The sequence below is a fragment of the Sinohyriopsis cumingii genome, chromosome 2, assembly GCF_028554795.1.
Source record: "Sinohyriopsis cumingii isolate HCF-2022 chromosome 2, ASM2855479v2, whole genome shotgun sequence".
In the NCBI taxonomy this organism is placed as follows: domain Eukaryota; kingdom Metazoa; phylum Mollusca; class Bivalvia; order Unionida; family Unionidae; genus Sinohyriopsis; species Sinohyriopsis cumingii.
Window position 1 is genome coordinate 62,928,595 of NC_142962.1, and position 19,511 is coordinate 62,948,105.

Genomic DNA, 19,511 nt, shown 5'->3' on the forward strand with positions numbered 1-19,511 from the left:
CAGTCGATCTGTGTTGTGGTGTTCCACAGGGGTCTGTTCTTGGACCTGTTCTCTTCATTCTGTATACTCAGTCACTCTCAAGTGTCATAGGTCATCATCCAGTGTCTCACCAATTGTACGCTGATGACACCCAAATATACAAATCTAGCCACCCAACTGAAGTTGATGCTACCATCCAAGGTGTAGAGAGGTGCATTTCTGATGTGAAATCATGGATGACTTGTAACAAGCTGCAGATGAATGATGATAAAACTGAGGCCATTCTGATCACAACACAAAGACTTTCTCATTCACATCCTTAACCTCAAACAATAAATATCAGCAGCACCAATATTAAATTCACACAATCAGTACAAAACCTAGGTGTTACTCTGGACAGTACTCTCACATTGTACCAGCATGTCATGAACATACGCAAGGCTGTATATCTTGAGCTGAGACGCATCAGCTCAATTTGCAAATATCTTTCAGTTGATGCCACCAAAACACTTGTGTGTTCATTAGTACTTTCAAGACTGGACTATTGTAACTCAGTTCTGTCTGGTTCATCTCAACATCTACTCCAGAAACTTCAAAAAGTTCAAAACACAGCTGCTTGGATCATACTTAGAGTACCACGAACAGAGCACACCTCCCCGCTGCTCTGTACCGTACACAGGCTATCCATTCAATCCAGAATCAAACACAAAATTTGTTCTCTCTGCTACATTTCACTGTCAGACTCTAGTCCAACATACCTATCTGACCTCACCCATGTGTACACACCAGCAAGATACTTAAGCTCCTCTTCTGACAATCGTATACTCATTATTCCCACTATGAAAACAAAGTCATATTGTCAGCGTTCTTTTATATACCAGGGCCCAGCAACGTGGAATGAATTGCCCACTGAACTTAGACACAAAGACACGGTGATCACATTCAAGAGGGCTCTCAAAACTCACTTATTTCGACTGCAAGAACAAACTTAAAGACCTAATAATGTTTCCTACCTGAAATATTCTCAGCATGTTTTTTATTTGTTAATGTTTTTCTAATTTCATGTTGTTTGTTTTTGTAATAATATTATTATGTTTTTTTTATCTTATAGGTGTTGTCTAATATTGTAAAGCGCTTAGAGCTTCTAAAGATTAGGTGCTATACAAAGTCCTCATTATTATTATTATTATATTGTTCCAGAGTAATTTTTTAACATGAAATTATTAGACTTTTGGCAATTTTAAACACAATGATATCTGTGACTTGATACAATATTTGCATTTTACTGCCAATTTGTATGCCTTATAATTACAGTCTACATCCGGGTCCCAGATCTCTTCAACTTGAGTACACAAATACAGTCCATATACACATGCAAACACATAAACACATATACAAGACTTAAAAGAAGTATAATTTGCTTCCTTATTTAGAAAAATAATAATAATCATTTCTCCATATTCCAAATGAGGGGGAAAGAGAAACTCCGAAACTATTTCTTTTGTATGAGAGAGGAATACATCTGGTTGTAAACTACTTTTCATTCTGTTCTAGGATGGACTATGATGACAGATACAGAGATTACCGTGAGCGACCACCACCTGTGGAGTACCCACCTAGATTGGCTGCTGGCCCTTTTAAACCAACCGAGTCTATTGACTATGGACACAAACCAACTGCTTCGGTTCCTCCATTGGGTGCATCTAAAATAGGTACATTACATCTTAAATAGGTACATTGCATCTTATATTGGTAATTGCAGCATTTCACTGCAGTTACTGCCAGTCAGTATTTGTTATGCATAGCTGACCAGTTTATAGCTTTCTCTTTTGGAATAGTTGACTGTTTTTAACTCGTCACTTGTCTTATCAAAACAGAATTGCTTAGTTTAAAAATATGGTGTAGTTAGGGAATTTCTTGTATATGAATAGTAATGAAAGTTTATATGGATGCATATTTATGACTTTCAAGAAGTTAAGTAACTTTAATTTTATAATCCATATTTAAGTGTTCAAGACAGCAATACCAATTAAAAACATTTCTTTTCTCTGATGAATAAAGCTGAGACCTATTTTCAATTACATATATTCTTGGTTAGCTTACCAGGCACTCAAATTTCACATTTTTACAAATGATGCTGATTTAGCATCAGAAATACCCATCGTTAAGTAAAAAGTAGAAAAACTCATTCATCGTTTGTTTCAGAAAAAAAAAACAGCTGACCAATTTCACCTAAGCTAGGCACAGAGCATACTGACATAAAATCCTTTCATATTTGTGCAAACGATGTTATTGAACCATCAAATGTACCGGACATTACTGCAAATAGAAAACCTTGAAGCAGCTTCTTCTAAAAAAAAAAAAAACACTGAACATAATTTGATCAACTTTTGAAAGAAAGAATTGTGGCATGAAGACTTTTAAAATTATGCTCACTGTCATCCAGTATGGCTGCCATTACTAAAGATTAAAAAATATTGAAACATTTTCTTCTCCAAAATTGCAGAGTAGAATTCAATTAAATGTTACAGAAAGCATCCTGGCATGAATACCATTCAATCTTTACAAATAATGGTAATCTGCCATCATGTATGGCCCTAATTACTAAAAATTGAAAAACCTTGAAACAGCTTCTTGAAAAGTAATAGATAGTAAGCATCCTGGCATTGGCAGCCTTTAATTTTTAGCAGATGATGCCAATCTGACCAGAGATGGACACTTTTATTAATAATATATGTTAACATTTACACACCTACAGAAAACTAGTAGATAGAATTTGACCAGACCTTACGGAAACATTTGGGCATAAAGGACTTTCAGACTTAAACAAATGATTCCAATCCACCTTCTTCTGTTGCTGCCATTTTACAACAGTGCAAAGTTTTAAACAGCTTGGCAGAATTATACCAAAGTTTACAGAAAGCCAGGGTTACCAAATTTCTGGAAAATTCTGAAACGGTCAGGAGAAAAACTTGTTCCTGATTGGAAAACCCCCATAATTTTGCAATATTGACCAACAGGGAAATTTGGGCTGCCACTTCATTGTGGAAGAAATAAAAAGAGAGTCAGGTGAATTGATCCCAAGTTGATTTTATTGAGCTTATTACTGTTATTTTCAGAGGATGTGGAATTCAGTCAACAGAGGTACAGTTGCTGTTTAGATCATTTGGTTGCATGCCCAACACATATTTGTATAGTCAGTCCAAGGTGGGAACATGTTGTTAAGCATTATCATCAATAGTAATCTTCACAATCCCAAATTTGCCTTTGCTGTGAATCTTACCATTGAAATATTTAGAAATCTACTGACTCAGGCAGTTTTCATTGCAGAATCCCATGCTGTGGGTGTCGTTAACAATAACTCCATTTAATATACAGGTCATGTGAGATTACATTGAAAGTAGTTGATAGGGAACCAACCAGACATAAGTGGATATACATATCTTTTTATACAGAAGTATATATTTTTAAGATCCTTTTTGCCAAATTTTATATAACCCTTTTATAAAGTAAATACTGTCTTCATACCAACATATGTAATTCAGCAGAGTAAACATTTTTGTTCTCTAAACACAAATGAGTTATATGCAAATATATATGAAATCATTAGTTGCACTTTGTTTCCAGAAATATATCCTGTTTTGTAGCATATTTAAGCTCAAAATCAGGATCTTTCTTTTCACTAACAGTCAGGATCACCAAATTAAAATGTGTGCAGATCTGGCCTATATTTCACTGATCCAGCTAAAGTCAAACATAAGCCAGTTCATTTTCTGATCTAACATTTTTATTCATTAAGGATAACTCAAAACAACAATGACTGTATTTCAGTGAGACACAAATTCAGTACCTCACCAACTTTCATATTTCTCTGAATACTCAGAGCAGAAAGTTCATAACATCAGTCTTTCCTGGGTCATACTTCAGCCATTTGTGTTTTCTCTTCATCATATTTGCAGTCGTGCTTTCTCATCTTATTTCTGCTGCTTTTGTGGTGGGTGCAGATACTTATATTTTACAATTGTCGCTGCACAGTGCATTGAATGTGTATCAGTAACAATATCACTATTAAAACACAATGTTCATAGGATTCTGAATTATTCACCAAGTAGGCACATGTGAATTTTTCCAATTTGTAAATACTATCCTGATACCCTATATCATTTGTTATCATTGGAAATGAATCAGTGCTTTGTGGTAGTACACCAAGCTAATTCCACATGTAAGAAGTATGCATGGACAATAATCACAGTAATTTATTGAATGAGTAGTTCAACACCAGTCCATTTGTGTCATGAGCATGTTTGTATCTCATCAAGTGTAGAATGTTGGAAGGTATAAACAGATCAATTATCCCTTAAAGAAATTAACAGCTCATGACCACTTAATAACTGTTATGATAGCAACATTTCAATGCACCAGCAGATTAGTGATGGCTTAGTTGTAGTGGTCTGTGGACAAAGTCACTAACCACAGGATAGCTGTTAAGCTTTAATTTCAAACCCTGCACATTGCCATAAAGCTGCATTTTGCTCTCGTTTGCTACAAAATAATGTTAAATGAGGCACAAGAATACCTCCCTGTGTAGAGTATGGCCTTCTCTTTGAAGATAATTTCCCAGTCTAGTTTAGGGAAAATTCATTAGTCCTGGTCACAAAAACATTTGTCATGTCTGCAGTATGAAGTTTTCAATATTGTTATGCATGTCTCCTCACAAGTTCAGTATCACAATGTACATCATGTTGAAGTTTCATGTTAAAGTTACCAAATCAATACTTGCTGTGATATGCATCATTTCTGTATGTGTATTTGTTGTACACACATCACACTTAGGATTTGCTAATGCTGTACAGGTCTAATTGCTGGTAAGCCAGATTATTCACTTATTTATTGATCTGAACTGGCAACTTGCTAATTGTCAAAAAGAGTATCTAATGTGACTGTAATACCATGAGTCTGTACAAACAATTAATCATATTTGTTATTTTTAATATTATATATATATATAATCTCTTTTAGCTGATCCTCCCAGACCTTTTGTTGCCCCTCAGACAGTGATAGATTATGGACATGGCCAGTCACCATTAGACAGTGCCGACAGTAGAGACAGGTAATTGTGCAGCTTACATCGATCAACTTGCAAATCAAGTTATCAAGTTTTTTTTGTGGGGGGGTAAAAATTTCTACAGACTACATTTTATTTATCTTATTGCTTTATCACATCTGGAGTTGAAGTCTTTCAGATATCATTTAATGTTCATTGCAAGTTTGTACATTTTATTATTGAAATGATGTGAGGTTACATTGTTTTTCCTGCATTCCATGACCGGAAAGACCCATTCTAAAATGATCCACCAATGAAGAATTAAAGACACACCACTCCCCATCAGAAACAGATTTCAGTACATATTGACTTAGCCTTTACCAATGACACTTTTTACAAAGAATGAAAAATAAAACCAACAAAGATAAAAAAAAAAAACATCAGTACATGCTAAAAATTATATTTCATGAAGTTATGTGTGGAGAAAGTAATAAAGTAAATGTGTCATTAGCAGGTTAACTGATAAATTAATAATAATAAAAATATTTTGTCAAGATAAATTACCATGCATTAAGAGCATATCCTTACCTTCTCAATCTAGCCTGTCAAGCTAATAAGACGTTCACTTCATATTTTGGCATGTTTTAGCAGCAGAAGTGGTAAAAAAGAGTCAGCTGCTTGCCAAGTGAAAGTTAGATGAGAGTTGTTACATGTTTAGGCTTTAATAAACGGTAACAAAAGAAAGAGTGAAAACAACAGGCTTTGAAAAAACTTAACAACTTTATTTCCTTGGAAAAACTGTTAAAGTTAAACAATAAGAACTTACAGTTTTAAGAATCAAATCCAAAATTAATCCAGGAATAATCCACGAATTAAATTTTAGAAGTCCTAGTAATGAAATGTTCTAATGAATTCAAGTCTGAGTCCCGAAGAAAAATCCCAAATGGTAGGTGATGATATATTCTGTTATCTTTATAGAGCTGATGTGTTTACAGTTCTTTGTGAGCCACAGACAATCATATTCCAGTGTTTGAATTTCTGAATAAAATTTAAATAAATGTTTTTGTCCAAAAATAACGTATGAGTACTCAAATGTTTCCAGGAAAAAGAATTAATCTTTTAGAATCCAAATAATTTGAATAAAAATTATAACTCCAAACTGTCAAAACAAAATGAACATCTTTACATCCCATTGTTTAGAAGCCCAACTGAGAAATATCTCTATAGACATTAGTATAAAACCTGACTACTGCACAATTTCGGAAAACCCAGAATTGCAAAATAGAAAAGAGTTTAGCTCCTCAGGGGCATATACTCCATTACATATAAAAAATCACGTACTCCTAGTATGACCTTGATAAAATCCAATCCTTTTACTCCGAGAATAAAATAAAAATGAAACGTTGTTTACTTGTCTCAGTGATTTCTGAATCAAGGTTGAGAACAGTCTCAGTGATCTCTGAATCAAGGTTGAGAACAAAATCAGGAATAGAAAGTGTTTCTGTTATTAGGTATTTTTACTGCTCCAGTGGTTAGGGCATCTGCTTCAGATGCTGGAGGTCATGGGTTTGATCCCTAGTCGAGTCATCCCAAAGACTTACAAAAATGGTACCGACAGCTGCCTCGCTTGGTGCTCAGCATTAAGAGGTTAGTGTTAGGACTGGTCGGCCTGGCGTCAGGATAATGGGACTGTGGCATGATGCCCCAGTGCTAGACATCACTATAAACTGTCACACTGCAGACATCGTAGCGATATGACTGAAAAATTGTAAAATTCCTAGTAAACAAAACTACATTACATTGGCATGTAATGAAATTTAAAAATAATTTTTTTTAAAACTTACAGACAGACAAATTAATTCAAATATAAATTAAATGAGGTATACATAACAGTGTGGTCTTCCCATGAATAAAGAACTTGGCACCAAAATCCCTTTAGTCATCTATTACTACTTTGCTCATTCTTGGAAGCACAATTTTTTTCAAGACCTCAAAGAGTCTTAATGCATTTATGCCTTTTTATCAGTTGAGTAGATGGAGTTTTTAGCTCATCAGGGGCATATGCTCCATTGCCCTTCTGTTGATTTCTTGCTTTATTTACAGTAGATTGATAGTTTGTAATTTATTTGTCTAACTTACCTGCCCTATCGTCTGTGGTAATTTTAATTTAACTTGTTCCTTTACCTTATTTTTAAACTCTGTCCAGTAATTGTTCTGTTGTTACATGTTGTAATGTCATGCGTGTAATATCCCTGGCTATATTTTTTTCATTCATAGCATCCTCTTTACAGTAAATTTAAAGTAATGCTTGACTGATTTCCCCAGGCTATGCCATTGATCGTCTCTCTCATTATTAAGTGCTCAGGATACAAATCTTTCAAGTTGGCTGAAGTCAGTCAGGCCATACATTCAGTGTGTGCTCATGCTGGTCTGGGTTTCTGAGGATATAAGGGTAACCAAAACTGTGCCAAACAAACAACTTTGATGAATAGGCTTCTTCCATTGACAGAATCTCTGAGAGCAGAAAGCTTTCCCATTCAGAAGAAAAATCAGCAGTCCAGGGCATCCTGGGCCTCTTGCACAGTGCCAACAAGCCATACCCTAGGAACCATTACCGAGTTTTTTACAGTGGCTATTCTGAACTAGTAGTGAATATGCCAGCAACACGGATACACCTCTGTACATGGTGATCGTTCCTAGGCGAGTTCTGGACCTGGGCTGCAGACAGCAGCTGCCTATGGACCTCACCAGTACTGACATAACCTCAACCTACTTGGATGAGTTATGGTGATATTAGTTCCCAGTATACCCATTTCAGGTTCATACTATAGATACTGCCCAACACATGATAATGACCATTCCATGGGGGGGGGGAGCTCATATGATTGGCACTGGAATTGGTAAATTGTAAAATGCTACTCAATGCCAGACTCTAGTACTATGGTCAGTAATTGAACAGGCCCATAATCAGTTATTGCTCTGTTCTGTTCCAGTACCTATTGCATTTAGGCCTCATTCCCAGATGTTCAATATCAAAATTCTAGACCATTGGTGATGCACAGAATAATGCCTGGAGATAACTATCAGACTTATTCGCTGTTCCAAACCTGCTTCGCCAGCAGTCATTGCACATGTCGCATGAGGCTTCTCAGACTTCAGCACATTGATTGAAGAGATTTTTGGCTTCAGAGATGCAGGAAGAGAATGTCAAGACCATTCATATGGATCAGAGGATGTCCTTGATACTCATCAGCTAGTTTGGACTATCAGAATGTTGGAGCAATACAATCCATGTTCAAGTTGGTTTTGCCAGCATTGAGGGGCTCTCATCACTACAGACATTCCAAGAGATCTGTACAGAACCACCATTCTGCAATAAGAAATAAATACTTATAAAAACAGGATAAAAATTGTTCCAGATGGAAACTTTACTAGATTTTTCTTATTTCCCAAAGCCGGTGGCAAATCTTTTACAGTTATAAATTGAAACTCTCTCAACCAATTTATTTTGGACACCACAGTTCAGAATGGAGATTCCAAGATCACTTCTCAGTACCATTCAGGAGGAAGAATTTTGCATGTAGACTAAATTTGCAAGATGTGTTCTTTCTCATTCTCATACATGGGTCTTTAAAAAAAATTCCAGGGGTTTGTGTTCCAGGGACATGGTGTACCAGTTATGGGCTCTCTCATTCATTCTGAATATCAGTTCCTGGGTCTTGCTGCATTTCCATTTACCTCAAGTTGTGACTTCCAACAACCAGATCATCATTCTACATGGACACCAGGCATATTATCTGTTGTGTCAGGACAAATATACCTTGCTTGCTTCAGCTTTACCTTGGATTGTTTGTCAACAAGGGCAGATCTGATCTAATTCCATCCCATCCCAAAATTTCACTTACTGGACTTGAATCTTCTTAAACCAAGTCTCTCTCCCAAAGGAACTTGCCTCAAAAAGTATCTCAGTAGTGTCTACCATCTACTACAGAATAAAACTTTAACCTGAAACTTCCTTGCCTCTTGGGTTTCCTCAGTACAGATCTCCTTGTCCTGGCTCGTGTTCTTGAGACCTATACAGATGATTCTTCTATTCCATATGTAGCTGAAACTTTGTCGACTGGATGATGCAATCCAAATTGCAGACTACATTAGGTCCCATTTTGGTATGTGGGATGATTTCATTTGACTTACGGCTGGCTTCCTGCTGCAAGATCAACCATGGGAAATTATGATCTGTCCAAGAGGTAGAATGACGGGCTAGGAATTTTACCCCCTGCCCTACAACGAAGAAGTCAGTGGTGTTTGGCCCTTTCATTAATGTTCATTACACATTGATTTTCTAGAGATAAGGCCATAGTGAATGCCTTTCAATTATGGTAGAGAATATTTTCTGGAAAATGTACTCTTGTTCTGTCTGACAACTTGACCATTGTTAATTGCATCAAAGGCAAGAGAGTTGTTTAAAAAAAAATAATTTAACCAAGCATCTCTAAGTATAGAACATAATCACTTCTGTTTCATTGCTTCTGAAAGTGAATTTTATTGTGAATGTACTTTATTTGTGTAATTTGTCATGATATCTCATGCTGATTATTGTGCAGATATTTTAGATATATTTAAAATCTTGCTGCAGTGGTTCTGTTGTTTTTTTTTTAAACTAGAAGTACATACAATTGCAGTCAAACCTAGGCTAAAGTCATTTATTTAAAGAGAGCAGCTACCTTTAGGAACCACATTTGATTCTATATATAAAATTTCAGTGCTCGATAACCTGTGTTAAAGGTCTTCAAGACCACTTTTGGGGCTTTTTCTTTCTGATGTTAACACTTAATATTTAAAGAACATCTTCATTTCCAGATTTTTCCAAAATTTACACAATAAATGAGGAAATTCTTGATTCACATAAGAGAAATTTGACATGTTTTTCCCACTTTTTAATGTGAAATGTTAGAGTCAAATCAGGGAGTGTCCTGGATAATCAGGGAGGTACCACAGGTATATATTGAGTATCATGCCATATATCTGAAAAATTTATAATTTGTACCGTATATACTCACTCATAAGGGATGGGGATGGGGGTGTGTGTGGTACTCTCCTTTATTGATAACTGCAATCTCACCTCTATGTGGGATAAAGTTCCAGTCTTGGCCAATGTGGGTATGTGAGAATGCTTGCCAGTAGCTTTCTTTGGGTCAGTGGTGGTTCTTACTGGGGTTTTCCCAGGTTCTTCTGCAACCAGTTACACTGGCCACTATGTATATCCTGTCAGACAATGATGGTGTTTAATCCAGAACAACAACAACTCACATATAAGGCTGATTCAACTGCAGAATGCACAGACCTAGATCTGGGTTCATGCAGTTTATTAGGACTAATCAGTAGAACAAACATAGACCCAGATAGGCTGATGCATTATGCTACAGCTGATTTGTGTCTAAATTGTTTATAGTTTAACTCGACCTTTATGCACCAGCAATCATTAGATCACACACCAGCAATCATTAGATCACACAACTCTTATTTATGTCAGATTAGAAATCAGTACCTTTACCCTTATAATTTGCAGACAAAGAATAGCACAAGTATATTCCAGAATAAGTATTCTTAGAAGTACAGGGGTCAGTTTTCCAATTAGATACCAAAATATAGCTCTGAAAAAAATCTATGAAGTTAGTAATTCTTCTTGCAACTTTCATAATGAAAGAGATGATTATTTCATCTTGAGTATATGCTCTGTCTGTGTGTGTGCATGTGTGTGTGCACTGATCTATTGCTTGGATTGGGTCTGGGTTGTGGAATTGACAAATGTGAGAAGAGGGACTTTATATTTTGATGCTGATTTTATTGCATGTATTATTCTAAAATTGGGATCTTGTTGGAATGGCACAGTTAGTTGATTTTTTTTGGTAGAATTATTTTCCAATTGGTATCATGCATAGTTTATATGTATTTTGATCTTTAATTTTCTTTCACAGGGGCTATAATTCCCCGATGAACAGGGATCCATTTACAAACAGATCCTACATGTCTTCTTCACATGGAGAGCCTAGACCCCCACCAGGGCCTCCTCCCCCAACAGCTATGGGGCCCAAGATAGAAGTTGTCAAAATAGAGGACTTGTTATGTGCACCTGGTAGAGAGAGCCGACCTCCACAGATTGTTGTCATTGTCCGTGGTCTGCCTGGCTCAGGGAAAACCTATGTTAGCAAGCTGATCAAGGTAAAACTTCTTACACAGTCGATCTCAGTTAATTTGTATTTCTTGGGACCACTGGTTTGAGTAAGTTACATCAGAAGTATGTATTAACTGTATGTCATGACTAAAACAGGTGAGGTTAGGACTAGAAATTTCCACTCAATATCTGCGAGTCTCATTTAAATGCAGTTATGTTATAAATAGTGTTCAGCATGCATTGTTTTTTCTAAAGTATTAGTATTTCCCTAGATTGGCTGTCAGATATCTGCTTGACTAAAAATAGAAAAATTTCTTGCAGAATTATTATCATTAACCACTAGGCAGCATTATGCCATATTTGACAGAATCCTACCTTGAAGGCATTTTAGATCTATACAGATGATGCCAGTCCTCCATCAAATGCAGACTTGTTACTCAAACTGGCAAAACATTTCAACAACTTTACAACCAAAACTCACCGTACAGTATTTGAACAATAAAAGCATCCTGGCATAAAAATCTTTCAATATTGGATAACCAGTTTGGATGTATGAGAAAGCTTGCATGCTTCCTGTAGGTCGGTGATTCTTCTTGTGGTATTTCCAGGTTCTTCCTCCACCAAATATACTGGCCACAAAGTAAAGATTGTTATGCTGAAAAATGGTGTCAAACCTCACAGAACCTTTAAAAAAAAGATAATTAAAGGATGAAAGTTGGTATATCCATAGATCATCATTGTAAGGACATGGTCAGGGATCACTATTTAAGTTTTCCTTCACTGTTTTCTTTCTGCTACATAACTTTTAAGCCATTTAAGATTCAAGCAATAAAACTTAGTATTCTGTAAATTAGTGAATATAACATGTGGGTTATCCAAGTTATTCCCTTCCACACACACACCTGCAGGTTATATATGTCTGCATGTTGTACAGTTTGATTTTTACTTATATTACCATGTTGTAGGAATATTTTAAAAGACTTGTTTCCTACTTCAAACAACTCACCAAGTTTGAAATAGTAAATGAGTATAATGTTGATTTTGTAATTGTTTCATATTTCAGCTAAATCTTTCAAAGTTTAAGGACAATATAATAAAAAGACAAAATCAGCATAATAAAAACAGCATGTTCAAGTATGATAACTTAATGATTTATGAAGAGCAGCAGTGTTGTTGTGCTTACTAAAATCTTAAACTCCCATAGATGGGTGTGTTTCACTGATGTTGCCATAATCAGTTTCAGAGCTACCATAGACAAGTCAGTTTCTGGAGAGAAAAAATTAATTTGTGGAATCCACTGTAAATAATCGATGATGTTTTGATTGTTTATTGTAAAATCAGAAGGTGTGTAGTTTATACCATCTGGTGATATTTATGGGTAGGTGACTGTTTTATTAATTATGAATTACCGGCAATGGATAGGCACCTCTTTGGTCCTGCATTTAAGAAAGAGAACATGTGACATCATTGTGGAATGTCAGGGTCATGGCTCAGTGTTTTAAGTTTACCCTAGCACATTCCTTAATGCTCAGTAGTCTTTAGATTTCAAGCCATGTTAGATTAAAGTTATGACATATGGTATATTTATACATTATCATTCATGTTGCAAACCACATGGGATGGGGTATCCTGTCTTCAAAGTCAAGGTCACATCATGTTTTTATTTTTCCCTCACACCTTTATTCAATAAATGTAGAGACATTTGAGACGAATGATGTAAACTTGGTATACTTGTTTATATCATTAGAAGTTTGTTAAAGACGACATTGTGGGTCCCATTTTCAAGGTCAAAGTTCAGTACTTAAAATTTTCCATCACAGTTTCCATTCCATTCTTGCACTTTGGAGTTGCCTGAGATTAATAAATTAAACTATCATCATGGCTGTCATTCCATAAATACATGGTGGACTTTGCATATTATGGACAGAAGTGCAAGGTGTAGAAACATAGCTTGAGGGACAAAAACATAAGTTTCCACGCAAGGTTCAGAAACCATGTCATTAACTGGTACAGTGTCTAAGGAAAACACCAGGGACACACCCAACATGCTTATCTTGCACACACTCCAAGAGGACAGATGCATGTCCCTTCTGTAGCCTGTGGTGGGATCTCACTGAGAGATGCACATAATAAGGGAGGGAAAATGTATCTTTGTCTTCTAGAGAGTTTTTGGGGTTGTCATTCTCCAAGTCCTTCAGGTCTCAGTGAATGAATAACCATGTCGCTTTGGAGACTCTTAGGGTTAGTGGGCTCTCTCCCAAGGGAGGTTATAAACAGATGGAGAGTGAGTTGCACCCTCCCCATTCTGTGAGGCAGTAGCAGCATCCTTTTGTTTCCAGTAGGACAGAGCAAGTCGCACATCACTGGGTGGATTAGCACCTGTCTCATCCACAAGGGCAGAGGGTCATCCCATCTGCATGAGAGGGGAGCAGAACCCTCTACCAGCCAAGAGCTTAGTATCGGTTGAAAGTGAGTCTCACCCCCACCCCTATAAGAGGGGAGCAGCATGCTTTCAGTACCAAAGCTATGTTGTGGGCAATGGAATTGAGCCCCCTGGTAATTAATTGGAGAGCTCAGTTTTAAGTCTATCAGGTCTAAGGAAGGCTCTTTCTACAGATTTGAGTCACCTGATATGTCTTTGTCTGGTGACAAGGCACCAGTGAGTGTAGCCCGTATAGTACAGGGATAAGGATCATGCCAAGTTTCTGCCCCTTCCAGTCTGCCATTTCATCCCATGGAGGATTGGGAATCAACTTACAGATGTCAGATTAGGGAAAGTGACCTGATTAGCATTCTCACCTTCCCAGTTGTTGCTCCTAATCCTTGTTGGATGTGTGGTCTTCCTCCACAGGAAGTGATTGGTCCTTTCCCTACATGAAAACATGGTCTTTCTGGCCTTCACCTGCACCATAATGAAGACATTACTGTAGTCTGTGGAGCTTCATCATCTTATGAAGTTGGGTCAAAATATGTGGAGAGTCCATTGCTAAGGACAGCCTGTTAACTCTGCAATAGGAGTCACCAGTTCTCTCCCCCTCGAGTCTCTCTTGAAACAGAGACATTGGATCACATAGTCCTGTCTTCCAGGAAAGAGAGTGGGATGAAATTGTCCTTTCTGTCCTTATTGATGCACACAAGTTTTGATACAAAACAAACTGATGTGGTACTCCTCCGTTCAGGTCCCCTCCCCACTCTCAACCATTGGTTAAGTAAGTAAAGGAGGAAGAGAACTGGTCTTTCAACAAGTTGGTCAGCGAGGTTTATCCCCTCTTGCCCAGTGGCCTGTGTCCCAAACCTGCAGGTTTTGGTGACTCTAAAATGCTTTCCGGTCGGAAAAACTTTCAGGGTCAAACTCTCAACTAGATCTCTTGTTGCTTCCTATCTAGAAAATATGTTAACATTGAATACTTCACTTATTGCATTCCTACCTTGGATTATGATCACAACTGAGCCTTGGGGTCTGACATGAAGTTGTGTCCTGATACATCAGCAGCTTTTGGGGGAATGGGGTCATGCCATATGTTTAATAAAAATTGAGAATTATTTCAAAAAATGTATTTTTTTACAAATCCACACTGATAGAACCATAATGTCTATTTTCAGGATAAGGAATGTGCCAATGGTGGCAGTGCCCCTAGAATGCTTTGCCTAGATGACTACTTCATGGTGGAAGTAGACAAGATTGAAAAGGACCCTGAGACTGGCAAAAAAGTCAAGAAAAAGGTGTGTTACTTATTTGTTTATAAAATATATTATGTCTGTCTTCTATAAACGTAGTGAAAGTAAGGTATCACTTGTACAGCTGCATCAATGTTACAGTGGCATCAACATTAAAGGTTTATTTTGCATGACAGAAAGATTTAATCATATTAACACAAGTAGTGAGATACATAATTACCTCACTATTAAGCTTCATTATAACATGGTTCCTGTTTAAGGCAGGTATCGTCATGTAGCTCATTTCAGTAATATTCTAATTATCTCAAACATGATTTCATTTTATTGTGGTTTTGCAATAAGGTGGTATACTCTGGTTTCATCTGAATCTTCACTATAGTATTCATACACTCTCCTGTTTGTTTTGTACCCCTACCAATTTTAAAATTGAAAAGCATCTAAGAGATAACAAATGCACATAACATTAATTCATCAATTAATAATTTCTAACTGAATTGTTGCCAGGAGGTCCTTAACACTGTCAAGATATGTGTTTCAAACTAAATTGAAATTCTTAATGTAAATAAGAAGACAGACTGCTCACTGTCCTTTTCTGGTTTATAGAATCATCCATTTCAGTAAAAGTTGTGTCGACTGTGTCCAATATTTGCAGTGTCTGGTTTTAATTTTTCTAAAATAAATTCAACCAGTAAAAGAGATATAGTGTCAAAAAGTACAGAATCTTATGTTACTTGTTTAGACTCAAATAAACAGTAACAAAAGAAAGAGTGAGAACAACAAGCTTTTAAAAATGTAACAAATTATTTCCCTGGAAAAATGCTGTAAAAATGAAAAAAATAAGAACTTAGGGTTTTAAGAATCAAATCCAAAAATAATCCAAGAATGATCCACGAATTAAATTTTAGAAGTCCTAATAATGAAATGTTCTAATGAATTCAAGTTCGAATCCTGATGAAGAATCCAAAATGGAAGGTGATGACGTATACTGTAGTCATATGGTGTTGTATCATCTACAGTTCATTTTTTATTTCACAGTCAGTAATATTCCAGTGTTTGAATTTCAGAATAAAATTTAAATAAATGTCTTTGTGCAATAATTCTGCATGAGCACTCAAATATTTCCAGGAAAAAGATTTTAATTTTTTAGAATCAGAATAATTCAAATAAAAATGAAAATGTAATTCCCAAACTGGTCACAAACACACACTTTCCAGTGTAAAGAAAAATCCCTTGACAAAAACCGATATTTTACTCTAAGAATAAGATAAAAATAAAAAGTTGTATACTTGTCTCAGTGATTTTTGAATTAAGGTCGGGAACTAGGTCAGCATAAGATACAGTGTTTGGTGTTTACGATCAACTCTAAGGTCAAACTAATTTCTGGAAAATATCAAATTCCTAGTAAACAGAATTACATTTTTTTGACCTATAATGAAATTAAACAATAAAAAATTTTAAAACTTACAAAACAATTAAATTAAATCAAATATAAACTAAATCAAAAATATAAAACAAGAATTACTGAAATTATTACATCTTTTACTTGAAAACACTGACCTTCCTATGCAGGTATGACAACTGTATTAAGAAACTCAGAAACTCCAGTTTGATTCTAAGCAACAGCAAGTTGATAGAATTTGGGAACCCATGGTGACAATCTGGTTAGAAATTATAATTTGATGAATGAAATGAATAAGTTTGTGCAAGTTTATAGGTTTGTTTTAAAGTCGTTTGTTTGAGTTTCCTCTGACCTTTCCTACCCCTTTTTAGATACTCTGGTAATTTTTTTGGGATGTGAGGTTAAAGCTCATTGCCTGTTGGAAATTTTTTATTTGTTGAAAGCTGCTGCATTAGAATGGTGCACAGGGGCTCATATCATTGCTTATAATCTACCTATGTATCATATATGTACTATATAATGCAAGGGAGGGCACTTTTTTCATTTCTTTTGCAACCTGTTTAAGAATTGACACTGATATAGCAGGCTACATTGGTTGACTGAAATTGACATACTTTTGACAGCATCATTGTCAGTCTGTGAAATTGCTGGAAAAATGCATTCAAAATAGGACCAAGTGCCATATCGCTAAGATCTGACAACTGAATATATATATATATATATATATATATATATATATATATATATATATATATATATATATATATATATATATATATATATATATATATACCACAGTTATAAATTCCCTCCATCAATGTAACTTGACTTGCAGAACTATAGTTACCTTAGCCAGATACATGAGTAAAAGTGCTTTAAAATTCCATGGTAAGTGTGATAATCATAAAAAGAATGAAACATCAACAACAAGAATGAAATTTGAATATATTTTGCTTAAGCATGACAGACTCAAGAAGGAATTAAAAATAAGACTGCTAACTCCCAAACTGATATAAATGAAATGGCTGTTTCCTCCCCCCACCTACCCACCGCCCATATCCCAAAGCCCCTAAAGCTTGTGTTTTCACTTGGGCCTAGTTTAACAAAAAATATTTCAGAGTTCTTGTTTAAAAGTAAAGTATTTAATTCTGAAATTGTATGGAGTGTACATACCATAATCAATATTCTTCCTTAATGCATGAATAGATAATTATGGTCATTGAAAATTACATTTTTGTCCGTGAAAGTGCTTGAATTTCCAGATGAAATGTCTGTATAATCAACACAAGCATTTTGTTTACTTTGTCCAAAATGAAAATGGTGCCAATCTGAACCCAAATACGGCTGCCATGGTGGCCATCTGAAAATCTTTTTATTGCTATTCCTCCTGAATGGATGGACATATCAACATCAGGTTTTCACTGAAAGACGCTTACTTGCTCCTAAATGATAATAGTGCTAATCTGAACCTGAATACGGCTGCCATGATGGCCTTCTTGAAAATCTTGTTATGGCTACTCATCCTGAATGGAAGATCATATCAACACAGGATTTTCACAGAAAGACTTACTGTGTCTTGCTGGTCCTAAAAACAAATGATGCCAGTCTGACATCCAGTATGGCTACCATGGCAGCTATCATAAAAGACTTGTTGTCACAACTCTACTGTAACAAAAAGTCATACTGATGCAAGGTTTACACCAGAAGACTTATTGTATTCAGTTGGTCTTGAATGAAAATGAGGCCAGTCTGATATCCATTATGGCCATCAAAGCAGCTATTTTGATAATCATTATATTGTTACTCCTGAATGTAAAGTCATCTTGAAAATATTATTTTTACTTTGCTCCAAATGGATAGTTATATCAAAATGAGTTTTCACCATTATACTTTTTATTATACCTGGGTGGTCCTCAATGAAGATGGTACTAGTTGAACATCCAAAATGGCTGCCATGATGTCTGTCTTAAAAATCTTGTTGTCATTACTCTCTCTGAATATATGATCATTATGACATGGGGTTTCACCGAAAGTCTTCAAATGATGTCCACTTTTTCTTAAATGAAAATGGTGCCAAGCTGACATCTGATATGCATACCACAGCAGCTGATTTCAAAATCTTACTGCTATAGAATATCATAGAAGGTTTCAACACTTGAAAGAAATGGTCTTATCTTGAATTCCTTGAAATTCTTTTATCCCAGTAGTGTCAATCCCTTTGAGTGTCTCTTTTTCTAATTTTGTGAACATTTTTGCATTATTTTACAAACACAAATTCAGTCTGTTTTTTTCCTGTGACAGTGTGAGGGCTCAATTTCAGCAAGTGTTGAAATAAAAAAATTATATGATTTACAATGTTTTCTTTTTTAAAACAATTTTTTCTACATAAATTTTACATGGATTAGAGACATATTTCTAGTAGGTGAAAGTATTCAATGTTTCTTGCCTGAAAATGCTCAATTACTATAATTATGGAATTTCATCAAATACATTTTCTGATTATAATGTTATTTGAACATCCACTATGTTGCAAATGCAACCCTTTCAAGTGAAAAAGACATTTCTACATTGATTTGCTTGTTTTAGCAAGAAAAGTGGTCAAACTTAATCTTCTTGCCAAGACAGAATTTGGGTAAGAATGGTCTCCCCATGGATAGAAATATTGGTACCAAACCCTGTCAATCCTCAGTTACTTCCTCTTGTGTCAGGTTAGCATGCATCTTAAAAGGCATCCCAAGTACATTCACTTTGGTGCAGGCATTGTAGATGAATATTTTACACTTCAGTTGGACTCTTTCTTCATATGGGTTACCATCATAATTATCCAGTGGATCGAACTGCTTATTATATAACTCTGTACTTGATCTTTATTACATTTTATTCCAAGTAAATGTTCACATACTCTTAGCAGTTAGACCATAGGAGTAGTTTTCTCCATTATTTTATTCCATTTGTTTAGTGTCTGTTTCACCGAAATCTTAGAGTTCTAACACTTGACTAATTTGACATGTATGTATGCCATATTTTGGTTCTGTTCAGATCCTGGTTACAATGGGCAGGACAAAGTATAGGGCATATAAAAGGCTTGAGGTGGCTAAGATAATCACTCCACCTACATGATTTGTAGGTGCCACTTGTAACATGTTACCCTTCAACATTAAAAGCCTTTAGATGCAAGACAACTGGTAAGGAGTTCTTTATATTTTCCTTTTATTTATTGGGCAAATTTTGCCATT

General features: G+C 35.7%; 1 protein-coding gene across 3 annotated transcripts in view; it reads left to right on the forward strand.

The window, feature by feature from the left end:
- LOC149805040 (uncharacterized) overlaps nucleotides 1-19,511 on the forward strand; it is a 123,074-nt gene that overhangs the window by 61,286 nt on the left and 42,277 nt on the right. For all 3 annotated transcript variants that reach the window (XM_089946800.1, XM_089946792.1, XM_089946806.1), the window contains exons 9-12: nucleotides 1,534-1,691; nucleotides 4,999-5,089; nucleotides 11,002-11,245; nucleotides 14,802-14,921. In XM_089946800.1, coding sequence (XP_089802926.1) covers nucleotides 1,534-1,691; nucleotides 4,999-5,089; nucleotides 11,002-11,245; nucleotides 14,802-14,921 — 613 coding nt within the window. The remainder of the gene's footprint in view (nucleotides 1-1,533; nucleotides 1,692-4,998; nucleotides 5,090-11,001; nucleotides 11,246-14,801; nucleotides 14,922-19,511) is intronic.